This window comes from Sus scrofa, chromosome 6 (assembly GCF_054392235.1).
Source record: "Sus scrofa isolate SSC_HxYL_T2T_F1_AM1 chromosome 6, Sscrofa_HxYL_maternal_Yorkshire_Landrace_v2.0, whole genome shotgun sequence".
NCBI lineage: Eukaryota > Metazoa > Chordata > Mammalia > Artiodactyla > Suidae > Sus > Sus scrofa.
The window spans coordinates 76,134,693-76,152,611 of NC_139388.1; the positions used below are offsets into that span (position 1 = coordinate 76,134,693).

Below are 17,919 nucleotides of genomic sequence, written 5' to 3' on the forward strand. Positions count from 1 at the left end.
TTTATTGAGTAACTGCTAGAATAATCAGAGCTAACATTTATTGAGTGCTTCATCTGTGCTGCACACTGTTCTAAGCCCTTTATACATACCACCTAACTGAATTCTTACACCAGCCCAATGAGGCTATTAGGATTCTTTCCATACTACCGTTGAGGAAACCGAGACACAGTATAATAAAGTAAGCTGTCCAAAATTTTAAGGCGTATAATTGGTGCAGTGGGATTGAAAATCCAGGCTTTCCAATCCAGAGCCCTCACCCTGTGTGTCTTTACTCCGGTGGCTGCACTAAGAGCCTTCTCCCAGCCCTGCTCCATTGCCAGGCAAACCCCTGTTCATCCATTAAGATGCAGCCCAGGCAACTTTTACTCGAGGCTGCCTTAAATGACCAGCCTTCCCACATCCACAGCCCCTTTCCTTCTCTGTAAGGGAGAATATACACAGGCTTTGGAGTCAGGCATATCTGGCTTAGATGCTGGTTACCCCACGTCATTGTGGGAGTTTCAGCGAGCTGTTTCACCTCTCTGAGCTATAATTTTGTCATAGCACTTGTCACTGTATTTTAGTTTTTAAACTCCTTGTCATTCAAACCACAACTCTTGAATCAGCATCACCTTCACCTGGGGTCTTATTAGAAATGCAGAATATCAAGCCCTGTCCTGGACCTACAGACTTTGCAGGTGACTTGTTTGCATATTAAAGTCTGAGAATGTTCTAGTTTAATTATGTCTCAGTGGAATGTGAGTTTTTTGAGGACTGGGATTGCTCCTGCTTCTTTTCTGTAGAACTAGCCCCTAGCACAGTACCAGGCAACTCTTAGTAGGGATTTATTTGGGGAATGGATGGATGGGTGGGTGTTCAGGTGGCTAGATGGATGAATGGATGGATAGAGGATGGAAGTACTCCCAGGGAAAGGTACTTGGCTGGGTTGGGAATCTGGGAGGGGCTGGCTATAGAAGGATCTTTAAGGTTTCAGATACCAACAATTACCTCTGCTTGATATGTTCAGCTGCTGAGACAGAACCCCTGTCCTGGGTTTAAAAAAAAAAAAAGCAAACAAACAAAACAACTTCTCTTCCCCTTACCATCCCCCCATAACTTCATAGGAGTGGTGACAAGCAGGACCTCTGTAGACTTGCTTCAGTCCCTTCTTTTGAATTAATGAGTCTTTTTTGTCCGTCTTTTATTGGTTACCTGACAGATGGCAACATGCACCTTGACTTATTTCAGAATAATGCAAATTGTATCCCTGATATACTAGAATCTTAGAACTCATTCATTGCATTTATACCCCTTCAGCCTTTTGCATTTTTGTTGCACGCATGTTAATTCTATATATATCTTTTTGGCTACGCACACAGCATGAAGAAGTTCCCAGGCTAGAGGTTCGAACCTGAGCCACAACAGTGAGAATGTCAGATCCTTAACTACTAGGCTACCAGGGAGCTCCTAATTCTACCTACATTTTAAACCTCATAAGACATGAAATTATTTTACTGATTCAGGATCCATTTATACTTACTCACAAATTTACATTTCTGCTGCCTTTCATTACTTTATGCAATTTCATATTTCCCTCTGGGATCATTTTCCTTGTATTTGAAGAACTCTCTTTAGTATTTTTTTTTAATGCAGACTTAACTGGTGATAAATCCTCTGCTTTGTTTGCATAGGAATCATCTTTATTTTACTTTCATTTTTGAAATATATTTCTGTTGGTATAGAATTATAAATTTACAGTTATTTTCTTTTAGTACTTTAAAGATGTCAATCCATCGTGTTGTGACTTCTATCATTTTTGGTGAAAAGTCAGCCATAAATCTTTTTTTGCCCCTTTGAAGAATTGCTTTTATTCCTCTGGCTGCTTTTAAGATTTTCTTTGTCTTTGGTTTCAACAATCTCACTATGATATATATTAGTGTGGTTTTCTTAGTATTTGTTCTGCTTAAGAAGCTCAGATCTTCTTTTATCTATGGATTGATAACTCATCAGTTTTAGGAATTTCCTGGCTATATCTCTTCAAATATTGTTTATACCTCATTTTGTGTCTCCTCTCCTTTTGGGATTCTAAGTACACAGATATTTTCAGAATCCCATGTGTTTTCTTTTTAAATATATATATGTTTGATAATAACAGGTGGAAGCTGGAAAGGTAAGCTGAAGAGTCTGGGTAATTGGCATGCTGCTTTCTTCATTTAAAAATGTATTTAAAAAATTTAAAGGTCACACTCCATTTACAGATATTATAAAATATTGGCTGTATTCCCTATGTTGTACAGTGCATTCCTGTAGCCTGTCTTACACAAGTCCCATGTGTTTTCAATGCTCTTTTCCAAGTTTTTCTATTCTAGCTTTTCTTTCCATGTTTTGGTTTAGATATTCCAATTCATTGGTCCTGTCTTCCACTGTATCTAATCTTTTTTATATTTTTTTATTTTAGTTTTTTATTTTTATTTTTTATTGTTATTTCCCCCAACACAATTTTTTTCCCACTGTACAGCATGGGAACCCAGTTACACATACATGTATACATAATTTTTTCTCCCATTGTCATGCTCTGTTGCAAGTATCTAGACATAGTTCTCAGTGCTACACAGCAGGATCTCATTGTTAATCCATTCCAAAAGCAATAGTTTGCATCTGTTAACCCCAAACTCCCAATCCATCCCACTCCCTCCCCCTCCCCCTTGGCAACCACAAGTCTGTTCTCCAAGTTCATGATTTTATTTTCTGTGGAAAGATTCATTTGTGCTGTATATTAGATACCAGATATGAGTGATATCATATATGGTATTTGTCTTTCTCTTTCTGACTTACTTCACTCAGTATGAGAGTCTCTAGTTCCATCCATGTTGCTGCAAATGGGATTATTTCATTCTTTTTTATGGCTGAGTAGTATTCCATTATATGTACATACCACATCTTCCTAATCCATTTGTCTGTCGATGGACCTTTGGGTCGTTTCCCTGTCTTGGCTATTGTGAATAGAGCTGCAATGAACATGCGTCTTTTTCAAGGAATGTTTTATCCAGATATATGCCCAAGAGTGGGGTTGCTGGATCATATAGTAGTTCTATGTATAGATTTCTTTTTTTTTTTTGTCTTTTGTCTCTTGTTGTTGTTTGTTGTTGTTGTTGCTATCTCTTGGGCCACTTCCGCGGCATATGGAGGTTCCCAGGCTAGGGGTTGAATCGGAGCTGTAGCCACCGGCCTACGCCAGAGCCACAGCAACGCGGGATCCGAGCTGCGTCTGCAACCTACACCACAGCTCACGGCAACGCCGGATCGTTAACCCACTGAGCAAGGGCAGGGATCGAACCCGCAACCTCATGGTTCCTAGTCGGATTCATTAACCACTGCGCCACGACGGGAACTCCTATGTATAGATTTCTAAGGTACCTCCATACTGTTCTCCATAGCGGTTGTACCAGCTTAATTCCCACCAACAGTGCAGGAGGGTTCCCTTTTCTCCACAACCCCTCCAGCACTTGTTATTTGTGGACTTATTAATGATGGCCATTCTGATTGGTGTGAGGTGGTATCTCATGGTAGTTTTGATTTGCATTTCTCTAATAATCAGGGATATTGAGCGTTTTTTCACGTGCTTGTTGGCCATCTGTACATCGTCTTTGGAAAAAAGTCTATTCAGGTCTTTTGCCCATTTTTCCATTGTTTTTTTTGCTGTTGAGTTATATAAGTTGTTTGTATATTTTAGAGATTAAGCCCTTCTCAGTTGCATCATTTGAAACTATTTTCTCCCATTCTATAAGTTGTCTTTTTTGTTTTCATTTTGGTTTCCTTTGCTGTGCAAAAGCTTGTCAGTTTGATTAGGTCCCACGGGTTTATTTTTGCTTTTATTTCTCTTGCTTTGGGAGACTGACCTGAGAAAACATTTGTAAGGTTGATGTCAGAGAATATTTTGCGTATATTCTCTTCCAGGAGTTTGATGGTGTCTTGTCTTATATTTAGGTCTTTCAGCCATTTTAAGTTTATTTTTGTACATGGTGTGAGGGTGTGTTCTAGTTTTGCTCTATCTAATCTTAACGTCTACTGAGATTTTGATGTTACTTTTATGTTTTTCTGTTGAGAATTTCCAATGATTCTTTATTATATATCTAAATTCCTTGTGAAATTTTTCAACACCTAGTTTATTTTGCCCATATTCTCCTCTATGTTCTTAAGCATATTAAGTTAACTGGCCATTATGGATAACTTAGGGATTTATCTCTGTGATCTGTTCTTTCACTTGTTTTTTTGTCACATGGTCCTGCCAGTGAGCATGCCTGGTAATTTTTACTGAGCAATGAACATAGTGTATAAAAACATAGAGGTCCAGATAATGTTATTTCTTCCAGAGAAAGTTTGTCTTTCCTTCCACTAGGCAGATGGAATTGTGGCTTAGCACTTAAACAGTTAGCAGTTACATGTAGTCAAGGCTGGTTTGTAGTCCTGAAAAGTCTCAACATACCTTTAGTTTGCCCTTCGTTCTCTAGGATTTTCAACTGAAAGCCTTGTGTATTCTGCAGCACCCCTTCCCCTGACACATTCCAAAAACTAATCTTTGTCTCTCAAAACTACTAAAAATACCTCTACTCTGCTTTTTCAGAGGCTTCCTGCTTAGATTTTTAGCCTGATACCACACAGGGCCCCAGTACTTGGCAGAAATGCTGAGCAAGAAACTGGCTTTATGCTATGCTGGTCTGCAGGTCTCTGCCCAAAGCTCAGCTAGTCTTTCTAACTCCCAGCCTAGATTTTTAGCTTCCTGCTTGTGTTCAGAATCAACAGCTGCCACCAGGGTAAACACAGCTGTAAATGGGAAGCTTATATTCTGTAGATTCTTCCCTTTCTGGAGTCTTAGCCCTCTAGATCTCATTGCTTCAGGAAGTCTCTAATGTCCTCAAACAGATGATTTCTCAATTTTATCTGATTTCTTAGTAGTTCTAAGCAGGAGTATTGGTCTTGCATGAGCTATTCTTTTGTACTTGAGAGTGAAAATTTGGATCTGTGGAGTTCCTGTCGTGGCTCAGTGGTTAACGAATCGGACTAGGAACCATGAGGTTGCAGGTTTGATCCCTGGCCTTACTCAGTGTGTTAAGGATCTGGCGTTGCCATGAGCTATGGTGTAGGTTGCAGATGCGGCTCAGATCCCGCATTGCTGTGGCCGTGGCATAGGCCGGCAGCTACAGCTCCAAATAGACCCCTAGCCTTGGAACCTCCATATGCCGTGGGAGCGGCCCTAGAAAAGGCAAAAAGACAAAAAAGAAAAAAATTTGGATCTGTGTCTTTTTAAAGCCAGTAACTAAGATAGGACCTGGAGTCTAGAAGGCATTCTATAAATGCTATATGAATGAATGAATGAACAATTGATTGAACTTTCAGTTTTCTACTCTAATGAAAGATCAATTAACCCATTTAATTCAACAAAGTAGCTAATCCAAATATCTTTTCTACTTAAATATCTGGTTTTTTTTATCCTGTCTGGTTTTTAAAATAGCTTCATTGAATTATAGTTGACATACAACCAACTGCATGTACTTAAAGTTCACAATGTGATTAGTTTTGACCCATTTGTACACCATAAAACCTTCACCACAATCAAGAGAGTGAATGAACCCAACACCCCCAGAGGTTTACTCATGTTCCTTTGATAATCACTCCATCCTGCCTCACCTTTCCTTCCCGCTGCCACCCCAGGCACCACCTTCTGTATTCTATCGCTCTATACTGGTTTTCATTATCTGCAGTTTTATATACATGGCATCATTACCATGCACAATTTTGATTGACCTCTTTCCTTCTGCCTAATTATTTTGGATTGTATCCATGTTGTTGCATGTATTGATAGTTTATTCTTTTTAAATGTTGAATAATATCCACTGTCTGGAAACTCCACATTTTGTTCATCTACTCACCTATTTATAGATATTTGGGCTGTTTCCAGGTTTGGTTATTGCAGATAGAGCTGCTATGAATATTCATGTATAAGCTTTTGTATGGACTTAGGCTTTCATTTGTCTTACATACATAGCTAAGAGTTAAATGACTGGGTCTTATGGTAGGTGTGTGTTTAACTTTTTAAGAAATTGCCAGACTGTTTTCCCAGTTGGCTTTACCATTTTACATTCCCAGTGTATGAGAATTCCAGTTCTTACACAACCACTCTAACACTTGGTATGGTCAATTTTAAAAATGTTATCTATTCAACCAGGTGTGTAGTGATAGCTCATTGTGATTTTTGGGGGGGAGGATCCAGGCCTGTGGCATGCAGTAGTTCTGGGCCTGGAATTGAACCCGAGCCACAGCAGGGACAACACCTTACCAGCTAGGTCACCAGGAAACTCCTGGTGATTTCATCATGATTTTAATTTGAGTTTCCCTAATTCCTATTCATGTTCATGTGCTTATCTGATATCCATTTACCTTCATTGGTAAACTTGGTAACTGTTTATTTAGATCTATTGACCATTCTAAAATAGGGTTTTACATTTAGTTCTGTGGTATTGTATTTTGAAGTAATTTTTCTATATGGTTCAAGGCATGGATTGTATATGGTCTAAAGGGCTGATATTTATTTGTTATTTTTATATGGATTTCCAATTGTTCCAGCATCATTTATTGAAAAGATCACTTTTCTCTACTGAATAGCCTTTGTATCTTAGACAAAAATCTTTTGTCCATATATATATGAATCTGTTTCTAAACTCTTCTGTTCCATTGATCTAGTTTTTTATTCACACACCAATACTACACTCTCTTGATTATGGTAACTTTATACTATGTCTTGTCCTCCAAATTTATTGTTCTTTTGCAAAGTTGTTTTAGCTATTCTCGATCCCTTGCCTTTCCCTATGAATTTTAGAATCAGTTTGTCCATTCCTCTAAATAAAAGTCTGCTGGGATCTTGATTTTGATTGTGTGAAATACACAGATCAGTTTGAAGAAAACTGACATCTTTTTTTTTTTTTTTTTTTTTTTGGCCCTACCCATGGCATGTGGAAGTTCCTGGTCTAGGGATTGAACCTATGCCACAGTAGCGACCCAAGCCACTGTAGTGACAACACTGGATCCTTAATCCATTGAGCCGTAAGGGAACTCTGATTATCTTAACAATATTGAGTCTCATGACCAATGAATATGGCATATCTGATGTCTTTTACCCCATTTCATATTCTTACGTTACTGTAAATTTTTTAAAATTTTTATTTGCAAATTGTTAGTAACTAATACATAGAAATATAACTGATTTTGGATACTGCAACCTTGTTAAGCTTCCTTATAAGTTCTAGACTTTTTTGGCAGATTTAATTTGATTTTCTCTGTAATTAATTATGTCTTTTGCTAATAAAGACAGGTTTCCTTCTTTCTTTCCAATTTGGATGCCTTTTATTTCTTTCTCTTGCCTGAATGTACTGGCTAGAACCTCCAGTACAATGTTGAATAAAAGTGAAAACAGCAGACAAACTTGTATTATCTCCCACCAAAGTATGTAGGTTTTTTGTAGATGTCCTTTATCAAGTTAAGGAAATTCCTTTCTATCCTTAATTTGCTGATAGTTTTTTATTAAAAAAAATCAGTCATGAACATTGGATTTTCTCAAATGCTTTCTGCATCTGTAGGGAGATCATACATTTCTTTTTTAGTTTAATATGGTGAATTACATTGGTTGTGTTCTGAATATTAAACCATCTTTGCATTCTTGAAGTAGATCCTCCTCAGTCATGATAATTATCCTTTTTATATAATGTTAGATTCTATTATTACTTTTTATTGGCTTATGTTCTTAATGTATACTGTTTGATTTTGGTATCAAAATCAGGGTAATTCTGGAGTTCCTGTTGTGGGTCAGTGGGTTAAGAACCTGACTAGGAACCATGAGGATGTGGGTTTGATCCCTGGCCTTGATCATCAGTAGGTTAAGGATCTGGTGTTGCCACAAACTGCAGTGTAGGTTGCAGTGCAGCTCAGATCCTGAGTTGCTACAGCTGTGGTGTAGGCAAGAAGCTGCAATTCCAATTCAATCCCTAGCCTGGGAACTTCCATATGCTGCAGGTGCAGCCATACAAAGAAAAAAAAAATCAGGGTAATTCCAGTATTACAGAATGAAGTGGGAAGTATTCTCTTCTCTTCAGTTTTCTGTAAAGTTTGTGTAGAATTAGTGTTATTCTTCCTTAAACGTTTGATAGAATTCACCAGTGAAACTGGATCTGGAGTTTTCTTTCTGGGAAGGTTTTCACTACAAATTAAATTTTTAAATATACATGTAAGGTTATTAAAGTTATTTATATATCCTTTCACAAGCTTTGGTAGTATATTTCATGAAATTTGTCCATTTCATTTAAATTGTCAAATTTGTTGGTACAAAGTGATTAATAATATTCCTTATTATTTTGAATATTTATAAAAACTGTAGTAATAGCTTATCTCTTTTTTTCATGATCAGTCTGGCTTGAGGTTTATCAATCTTATTGATCTTCTCAAAGACCTAGGTTTTGGTTTCATTGATTTTTCTTTATTGTCTTCCTCTTTGTTTACTTATACTCTGATCGTTATTATTTCCTTTCTTCCACTTACTCTATGTATAATTTTTTCTTGTTCTATTTTCTTGCAGTAGGAGCTGACATCATTGATTTAAAACATTCTTCTTTTCTAATACAGGTGTTTATTGCTATAAAATTCCCCTTAAGCATTGTTTTAGGACATCCCACAAGTTTTGACTGTTGTGCTTTCATTTTCATTCAATTCAAAATACTCTCAATTTCCCTTTTTGATCTCTTCTTTGATCCTTGTATTATTTTAAAATGTGCTAGTCTCCAAATATTTAGAAATTTCTCAGATATTGTCTTGTTGCTAATTTTTAATTAATTAATTTTTTTATTTATTTATTTGTTGCTGTTTTAGGGCCTCACTCACGGCATATGGAGGTTCCCAGGCTAAGGGTCTAATTGGAGCTGCAGCTGCCAGCCTACACCACAGCCACAGCAACACCAGATCCTTAACCCACTGAGCAAGGCCAGAGATCAAGCTTGCAACCTCATGGTTCCTAGTCAGATTCATTTCTGCTTTGCCACGACGGGAACTCCTTAATTTATTTCTTTGGTGGTCAGGGAACATGCTTTGTGTGACATAAGTTTTTCTGAATTTACTGAGTCTAGACTACAGTCTGGCTTGGGAAATGTTGCCTCTGCACTTGAAAAGAATTGTATATTCTGCTGTTGGGTGGGGTGTTCTATAATTGTCAACTAAGTCAAGTTGGTTGAATGTGTTTTTTAAGTTGTCTGTGTCCTTTACTGATTTTTCTGTCTAATTGTTCTAGCAATTATTGTGAAAGAGGTTTTGAAATAGCCAACTATAATTGCAGGTTTGTCTATTTCTTTTTTCATTTCTATCACTTTTTGCTTCGTGTATTTTAAAACTGCAACTCCAATTCAATCCCTAGCCTGGGAACTTCCATATGCTGCAGGTGCAGCCATACAAAGAAAAAAAAATCATTTTTAAATTACTTTCTTCATCTGTAGTAATACTCTTTTCTCTGAAATTTACTTCATTTGTTCTCAATATAACCACTCCATCTTTTTTTTAAAAAAAATTCGTGTTAGTGTAGTGTATCTTTTTTTATACTTTTGTTTTTAACCTATTTATCCCTGTATCTAAAATGAGTTTCTTGTAGGCATCTAATTCTTGATTCTTTTAAATTTAATCACTTTCTGACTTTTGGTTAGGGCATTTAGACCATTTATAGTTAATGCATTGTTACTATAGTTAGACTTAAGACTGTATTATTTTATTCTCTTTGTCCTATATAGTCTTAGTTCCCTTTTGCCTTCTTTTGGACTGAGAATTTTTTATTAATCCATTTTTACTTCCTTTGTTAGTTTTTAAGCTATGACTATTTCATTTAGTGATTACTTCAGGGTTTATAGTATACATCTTTAAATTACAAGTATACCTTCAAATGATGTTAAACCACTTCATGTATGAATAGTATACCACCATTTCTTTCCTTCTTGCCTTTATGCTATTGTGGTCATACATTTTATTTTCATATATGTTATAAATCCCTCATTACATCATCACCATTATTATCATTTTTGTTTAAGTGGTCAGTTATCTTTTTAAAAGATATATATAAGTAATAAGGAAATTTTATGTATTTATTTATATTGTTACTGTTTCCAGTCCTTTTTGTGCCTTTGTGTAGATATATATATATATATAGTTCCATTTGTTATCATTTTCCTTCTGCCTTAAGGACTTCCTTTAACATGTATTGCAGGTATACTGGAGATGAATTCTTCCGGCTTCTGTATACTGAAAGAGTCTTTATTTTGCCTTTGTGTTTTAAGTTTATTTTTGCTGGATATAGAATTCTGGGTTGACTTTTTCCCAGTAGGTAAAGGATCTTGCTCCATCATCCTCTTGCTTGCATTATTTCTGAAGGGAAATCTGCTGTCATCCTTATTTTTATTCCTCTGTAGTGCATCTTTTTCCTCAGGCTGCTTTGGAAATTTTCTCTTGGGCACTGATTTTGAGCAATTTGATTATAATGTTTTCATCAAGTTTGGAAAAATTTTCAGCCTCTTTTGAGAAGTCCAGTAACTCATAGCCCTGGAAACTCTCAAGCCAGTAAGTCAAGGTAACTATAGAGCACATTTTGTTTCTCATCTCTCAGAGATCATCATTCTTTGTTGGCTCATGTCCAGAGTCTTATTTTCATATATTTTCCCCTTTTTTGTTAGTTTTACTGGGAGGTAAATCTAGATTTCGTCTTGTGTTACTCCATCTTGGTCAGATGCAAATCTCACTCCTGTTTGTATTTTAAAACTCAACTTGACCAGCTTGGTTATGTTTTTCTTTTAATAATAACTTCTGTGAAATGCACACTGAATAGCTGTGTACAACTGAATATCTGCAAGCTGGTTTGAATTTAGAATTTTGCTGTGAGTAATTGAGAATTGGAAGGTGACACAGAGTTTGACTCTAATTGGTTGTTGTCTGTGTAGAGCAGTGGTCTCAACCTCACTGATGATTTGGCCCCACCCCAGACATTCTGACTTAGTTTGTCTAGTGCGGCCTGGACATCAGGGTTCTTGGAGGCTACCAGGTGATCCTAGTGTACTGCCAAGCTAAGAGTCTCTGGTGAGGTGGATGTCTCCCAGTCCTCCTCCATCTCTGATCCACTCCGTCTTTCCTCTTTCTGTATCCTCCCTCCCCCAGCAAAGTCCAGGTTCTATATGGGGGGACGGATCTCTTTGATTATGAGGTGCGCAGAACCTTCAACAACGACATGCTCCTGGCCTTCATCAGCAGCAGTTGCATCGCGGCCCTCGTCTACATTCTCACCTCCTGCTCAGGTAGGGCTTCTCTGAAGGCCCCACATGGAGCCAGCCCCTTCTCTCTTCCCAGTGTGCTTCTCTCTGGACAAAGCCTTCCTGCTCAGGAATGCCAGAAATGGTCTTGAAACTGCTGTCAGGGGGAGGGGTGCTCAGCCATCATCTCCTAACCCCAGGCAGGTAGGCTGAAGGTGCAGAGGTGGGTGGGACCACACCTAAGGGCCCCCATCCAAGGACCTCCTACAGTTGAACCTTTTGCCCTTTGACCATCTTTTTCTTGCTGATAACCTTGCTGACAAGTTTTGGAGAGTATAGGCTATCGGACACCTTAGGGGTTATTCCATAGCCTGTTTTATAGTCCCAGGCCAGCTGCCCTTAGTGGGTCAGTTCACTTTTCCACCTCCATCTCCCCATGTGCCCTAGCTGCTTCTTTCTGTGTATACAGTAGGTACTGTTTATTGCCCATGTGAATGAGAGATTGGTCATACCTTCAAAAATGAAAAAGACATTCATTCATTCATGTCACAAATTTTAACTGGATACCAACAATGTGCCAGATGCTCTAAGGTGCCAGAGGTCTAGAGCTGAGCATCACAGACATACTTCCTTCCCCCGTGGAACCTCTAGGCTACTTGGGTGACAGGCATTAAATATATAATAATTCCATACTAGCACTTGAGGTAAGTTCTGCAAAGATGAGGGCCCATGAGCAACCTGCCTTACTCGGAAACAGCTTCATCTCCCACTCAGGCCTCCTGCCCGGCCCCTTCCCTGGGCATAGACAGCTGTGCTGGGCACAGTTGGGGTGGTGAAGATGCTCCCTGGAGGTGGGGGTGTGTGAGGCAAGACCCAGTGGGGGTCAGGGCCACTGAAGGTGTGTGTTCTGCTGGGTCCCCCTGCTCTATCCCCTGTGCCTCTCGCCCTCCCCAGTGTTCCTGTCCTTCTTCGGGATTGCTAGCATTGGCCTCAGCTGCCTGGTGGCCCTCTTCCTGTACCACGTGGTCTTTGGTATCCAGTACCTGGGCATCCTCAATGGGGTGGCTGCCTTCGTGATAGTAGGCATTGGTGAGTCACCTCCATTGCCATGGTAATGGGCCTCTCACTTGGGAACTCTGTCCCCAAAAGGACCTTCTTCCAGGATGCAAAGCCTGGCTTCCATGGGGATTCTAAAGCATCCCCTCTCAGACCTCAGAGCCTTGGAGTTGCCGGGGGGTTGGGGTGGGGTAGGGAGTATGAATGGTGGGAGATCCTTGGCATATGGTGGATGGAGCCCCCAAGGGATAGAAGGAAAGGGGTAGATATGTCTGGTGGAGGTTAAGAATGGTGGGGAAAGTGTTTGAAGGGGGCTAAGGTTTGGAGGAAGGGCCTAGTTCTGGGGAGGCAGTGGGACCCAAGAGCACGGAGGGTGGGGCTTGGATTCTTGGCTCAGGTCGGGTCTGACCCTGGAGACAGCAGAGTGATCCTGAGTCGCCCCCCCTGGCCTGGGACTCCCTCCCGTAGGCGTGGACGACGTCTTTGTGTTCATCAACACTTACCGCCAGGCCACCCACCTGGAAGACCCGCAGCTACGGATGATCCACACCATCCAGACGGCTGGCAAGGCCACCTTCTTCACCTCTCTGACCACAGCCGCCGCCTACGCCGCTAATGTCTTCTCGCAGGTGGGAGCCCGCCCTCTGCCCTGGCTCCGCCTCCCGCCCCGCCCACACACCCCTGGCCGCTGCTCATCCCACCCACCCCTTCTCTGAGGGCGCCGCAGCCTCTACTTCCGGGTACTTGCCACATCCCTAGAGTCCATTTTTGTTACTAATTGTTATCACCGGAATGTAACAAATGGGAGAATGATAATAATACAAGTAGTGTTGATTAATAATAATAATAATATTATTATCAGCTGCTCCTGCGGCATGTGGAAGCTCCCAGGACAGATCCTGAATCCGAGCTGCCCCTACGACCTATGCCACAGCTGCAGCAATGCCAGATCCTTAACCTCTTTGCCGGGCTGAGACTCAAACCTGCACCACCACAGAGACAGCACTAGGTCCTTAATCTGCTGCACCACAGTGGGAACTCCAAGTAGTTTTCATTATTGATGCTCCCTAGTTAAAATCCACCCTCTGCCTAGAAGGCCATTTGGCAGATGGTCCCACAGCTGGCAGTGGTGAGCCTGCTCCAGTCTCCTGGCCCCAGTCCAGGGCCCTCTCGCCCACCGGCTTCATGCTTTGTTGTCATCCCCCACACTGACTGTCCTCTCGGGGGTCCCACCCTTCTTCATGTCTCTGAGTTGGGCTCAGGAGAAGGATCTTAGGCCAGGTCCTCAGTGTTGACAGAACCTAAAAGGCAGTGAGCCTGCCTGAGTTTGAGAGCTTTTATGAGCTGGGCTGAGGATCCTGCCTAGAAACCACTAGATACTTTGTGATTCTCCAGGCCTTCTACAGAACCACATCCAGAAAATAGACAGCCCTGGGTTCAAATCCCACCTCTGCCATTTTTCTGGCTGTGTGACCTTAGGTAGGTTCTTGAACCTCTCTGAGCCTTGCTTTCCTCATGTGTGGATCCTCAGGAGCTGAACTGAGACAACCAGGAAAGTGTTTCACAGGGAAGGCCTGTCTGCTTGTTGACTCATTTCCTTCTGACTGCCACCCCGGCACACAGGTCCCCGTGACACTTCTGGAGCACAGCCCTGGCTCCTAGGCCCCCGCCTCCCTGTCTCCCTCTCAGCAGCTTTCTCTCCCTTCCCCGTCGCTGACACAAGCCTGCTCTCACAGGGTGTGCCTTCCTCCGTCCTCCAAGTAAGAACAGTTATGGAACACCTGCTCCATGCCAGGCACTATCCAGGCAGAGGCTGCCGTGTAGACCAGAGGCGGGATCCTTCCCCCTGCCATGCTCCTGGCACCAGCCCTTCCCTTCTGCCGTCCTTCTAGGCCAGTGCCTCCATTCCAGCAGCCCCAGCCTCCTCGTCCTGCCTCAGTTGGGGGTGGTCCAGGGCCCTGAGGGCCTTGCTGCAGAGGCCCTGGACTCCCTGAGCTCCAGGCCTGACACCCTACATCCCCCCATGCCCCCCCCCATCGCCAGATCCCCGCCGTCCACGACTTTGGCCTGTTCATGTCTCTCATCGTGTCCTGCTGCTGGCTGGCTGTGCTCTTCACCATGCCTGCGGCCCTGGGCATCTGGAGCCTCTACATGGCACCGCTGGAGAACACCTGCCAGACCAGGTAAGCCAGGCAGGCAGAGGGGCAGGGGCCATGTCCTCCTCTTCGGAATATCTATCAGGTCCATGGGGGGCCATTCAGCATGCCACCCTTTCCCCCCAAAGCTATGATCACTGGTGAGCACCTGCCTTTTTTTGGCCATCCTGCGGCACATGGAACTCCCAGGCCAGGGATCAGATCCAAGCCTCAGTCACGACCTAAGCCGCATCTGTGGCAATGCCGGATCCTTAACCCACTGTGTCGGGCCAGGGATCGAACTTGCGTCACAGCACTCCCAAGATGCCGCCGATCCTGTCGTGCCACAGCAGGAACCCCTCTATTGAGCACCTTCTGTATGCCTGGTCCTATGCTGGGCACTGCTGGGGGAGCAAAGGCAAAAGAGAATTCTGTCTGGTAGTTAGATTCGAACACCTACTATGTGCTGAGAACTGGGCACATGCTTTTGTACAAGTCTTGCTCTCACCACCCCTGCCCCCAGGACCCTGGGAGCTGGTCCTCTTATTTCACCCATTTTACAGACGAGGAAATGAAGGCCTGGGGAGGCTGGGCAACTTTCTCAAGGTCACCTGTTTAATAGACAGCAGAGCCAGGATTGAGAGCCCGTAATCTGACTCAGGAGCCCACGCTCTTGGCCACCATGTTAAATGTCCTTGGGGTTGTCATCCCCAGAGAAAAAGCAATATTTAGACGCAGTGAGCCATGTGCAGGGTTGAATAGATCAGCCCAGAGCTGCTACTGTGGGTTGAGTCTTGTGGGCCAGTTGGTCGGGGGAGGAGGGAGGGTGGCCACATGGAATCATGCCTGGGGGCTGCCTGGGCTGGGAGCCCTGAGGAATGATGGAGGGTCTGGGCTCCAGGCAGGGCACGCACAGGCAGGAATATCAGGGGTCCGTAACAGCGTCCACCTGACCATGGTGAGCCAAGGAAGGGCGGGAAGGAGATGAGAGGTCAGTGGGGAGCTCAGCCTTGGGCCCAAGATGGATGACTCAGCTCTCCTGTGCATACCCTCTTCAGGGCTGCCACACATGGTGGTACAGGTTGGGCACTGCACAAGGCTGAGGTGCAGCCATCTGCTCCATGGACATGAAGATTCAACTCTTTCTGGGAGTTCCCGTTGTGGCTCAGTGGTAATAAATCTGACTAGTAACTGTGAGGATGAGGGTTCGATCCCTGGCTTCACTCAGTGGGTTAAGGATCCGATTTTGCCACGAGCTGTGGTCACAGACACAGCTCGGATCCTGAGTTGCTGTGGCTGTGGTGTAGGCTGGCAGCTGCAGCTCCAATTCAGCCCCTAGCCTGGGACCTGCTGTATGCTATGGGTGCAGCCCTACAAACAAAGCCAAAAAAGAAAGGTTTGACTCTTTCTATGACAATGTTGTGATATAGAAGCAAAGTGACTTTTAGGCAAAGGGCTCCTCATTTCTAATCTTGACAGAAGCACCAACTCAGCCCCACCCCACGCCCAGTCTGGGGCAGTGGTTGCAGCAGTCTGCTCAGTCTTATCCAGACTCACCCCCTTTGCCTGGCAGCTTTGGAACCAAGGGCTTGTTACTTGACCTCTCTGTGTCTCAGTCTCCTGTTCTGTAGAATGGGCGTAAGGATTCAGTGAGAGTATCCACGGGCGGCCCACAGCTCACGCCTGGCACGTAGCACTCAATAGGTTCCCCGTGTCCATCATTCTTGTCCCCAGTCCCTAGAGCAAGTCCTGGGTCCCACATTCAGTCCAGCCCAGGACTCCGCTGCAGCCTCAGCCTCAGCACAGCCCCGCTTCTCCATCCTCCCGGTGTCAGGGCCCCGAGGCCACACGACAGAAGAGGCATGACCCCTGCTTTGGTCCCCTTGATGTCTGGGCAGCTGCGTGTCATCTTCCCTCTCTCTGGATAACAGCTGCTGTCACCCTGTGTCTCCCAGAAGAGGCGTGGTACCCGAGGCCCTGGGGGAGATGCTGTGGAGAGCTGTCAGGCGCAGGTTCTTGGCAGTGTGTGATGTGTGTCCTATGTGAAATGTAGCCACCCTGTGATCCTTGAATTCACGTGAAGCCAGGGCCCTGCCCCGCCCACTCATGAGATCCCCGGCACTCATCCCTGCCCCTGACTCTCTCCATAGCTGCCACCAAAAATGTGGCCGCAAGAGCTCCCTGCACTTCCCAGGGGACATGTTTGTGACTCCCGAGCCAGCGGGGGGCAGCCCTGCACAGGGCCCCATGCCCTACCTGGATGACGACATCCCCTTGCTGAACGTGGAGGAGGAGCCAGGTGAGAGCTGGTGCAGGCCTGCCCCGCTGAGCCTGGCGAGACCGGGGACCGCCTCCAGGGATGGGGGCCGGCTGCGGGGAGTAACCCTTGACAAGGTGGCTTGAGGACAGGCTGGTCCTGAGCTGGAGGCTGGGTGAGAGGGCTGTGGGTATCCCCATCAAGCTTCCCTGGAGAGGCTAGAGGCCAGGTTGGGCTCTGACCCGCTTCTGGGCCAGCCCTCTGACGGGCCCCTGCTCTGCCCCAGCAGTGTCGCTGGAGCTGGGAGATGTGTCCCTGGTGTCCATGCCCCCCGAGGGCCTGGGGCCAGCTCCTGACAGGGGCAGCCGGGGCCAGCTCATCATCCAGCTGCAGGAGCTGCTGCACAACTGGGTCCTGTGGTCTGCCGTCAAGAGCCGTTGGGTGATTGTGGGTAAGTGAGCTCTCCGCTCTCCTGCCCGCATCTTACAACTTCTTGTTGGGGACAGACCCCCTCAAAGGACATGCAGGCACTGGGAGCCTGCCCCCGTCCCACGAATGAGCTGGAGCTCAGAGGCTCACTCTCTTGGAGCTTCACCTCCTACCCGTGTAGAATGAAGCTGGTCCCACAATAGCTCTTGCTTCCTGAGCACCTACTGTGTGCCAGTCATCGTGCTGGGCAGCAGAGCAAAGTGCCCAGTGCTTGGGCTCTGGCGTTAGACCAACTTGGCTGAGGTGGGATCCTTTTTTTTCAGGGCTGCACCCACGGTAAACAGAAGTTCCCAGGCTAGGGGTTGAATTGGAGCTGCAGATGCCAGCCTATGCCAGAGCCACAGCAACTCGGAATCTAAGCCGCGTCTTCGACCTACACCACAGCTCACGGCAACATTGGTTCCTTAACCCCCTGAGTGAAGCCAGGAATCGAATCTGCAACCTCATGGATCTTAGTCAGATTCGTTTCTGCTGAGCCACCACAGGAACTCCCTGAGTTGGGATCCTAATTCTGCCACGTACTAGCAGTGTCACCTTGCCTAGGCCAGTTAGTCTGAGGCTCAGTTTCCTGTCCTGTAACGGAGGACAAGAATGCTGTCTGATAAGGCAGTTGTGAGGAAAGCCATAGTGTGAGTTCCTGCTGTGGTCCAGTGGGTTAAGAATCTGACTGTAGCAGCTC

At 44.3% G+C, this 17,919-nt stretch overlaps 1 protein-coding gene and 1 long non-coding RNA gene across 21 annotated transcripts in view; one reads left to right on the forward strand and one right to left on the reverse strand.

Moving 5' to 3' along the window:
- Positions 1 to 17,919, forward strand: part of DISP3 (dispatched RND transporter family member 3) — a 56,526-nt gene that overhangs the window by 23,159 nt on the left and 15,448 nt on the right. For 10 of the 20 annotated variants that reach the window (XR_014805102.1, XR_014805105.1, XR_014805112.1 and 7 more), the window contains 6 exons: positions 11,212 to 11,348; positions 12,258 to 12,392; positions 12,828 to 12,988; positions 14,403 to 14,542; positions 16,645 to 16,793; positions 17,038 to 17,202. Coding sequence is in view for 4 of the 20 variants with exons in the window: in XM_005664991.4 (XP_005665048.2) it covers positions 11,212 to 11,348; positions 12,258 to 12,392; positions 12,828 to 12,988; positions 14,403 to 14,542; positions 16,645 to 16,793; positions 17,038 to 17,202 (887 nt within the window). In the remaining 16 variants the exon portion in view is untranslated. The remainder of the gene's footprint in view (positions 1 to 11,211; positions 11,349 to 12,257; positions 12,393 to 12,827; positions 12,989 to 14,402; positions 14,543 to 16,644; positions 16,794 to 17,037; positions 17,203 to 17,919) is intronic. The other 10 variants (XR_014805104.1, XR_014805103.1, XR_014805106.1 and 7 more) reach the window with 1 other exon arrangement.
- On the reverse strand, positions 56 to 9,482 carry LOC146402558 (uncharacterized). Its single transcript, XR_014805118.1, has 3 exons — positions 9,411 to 9,482; positions 3,372 to 7,998; positions 56 to 3,070 (listed from the first exon to the last, which is right to left on the reverse strand). It is a non-coding gene; the product is annotated as an uncharacterized LOC146402558 (long non-coding RNA).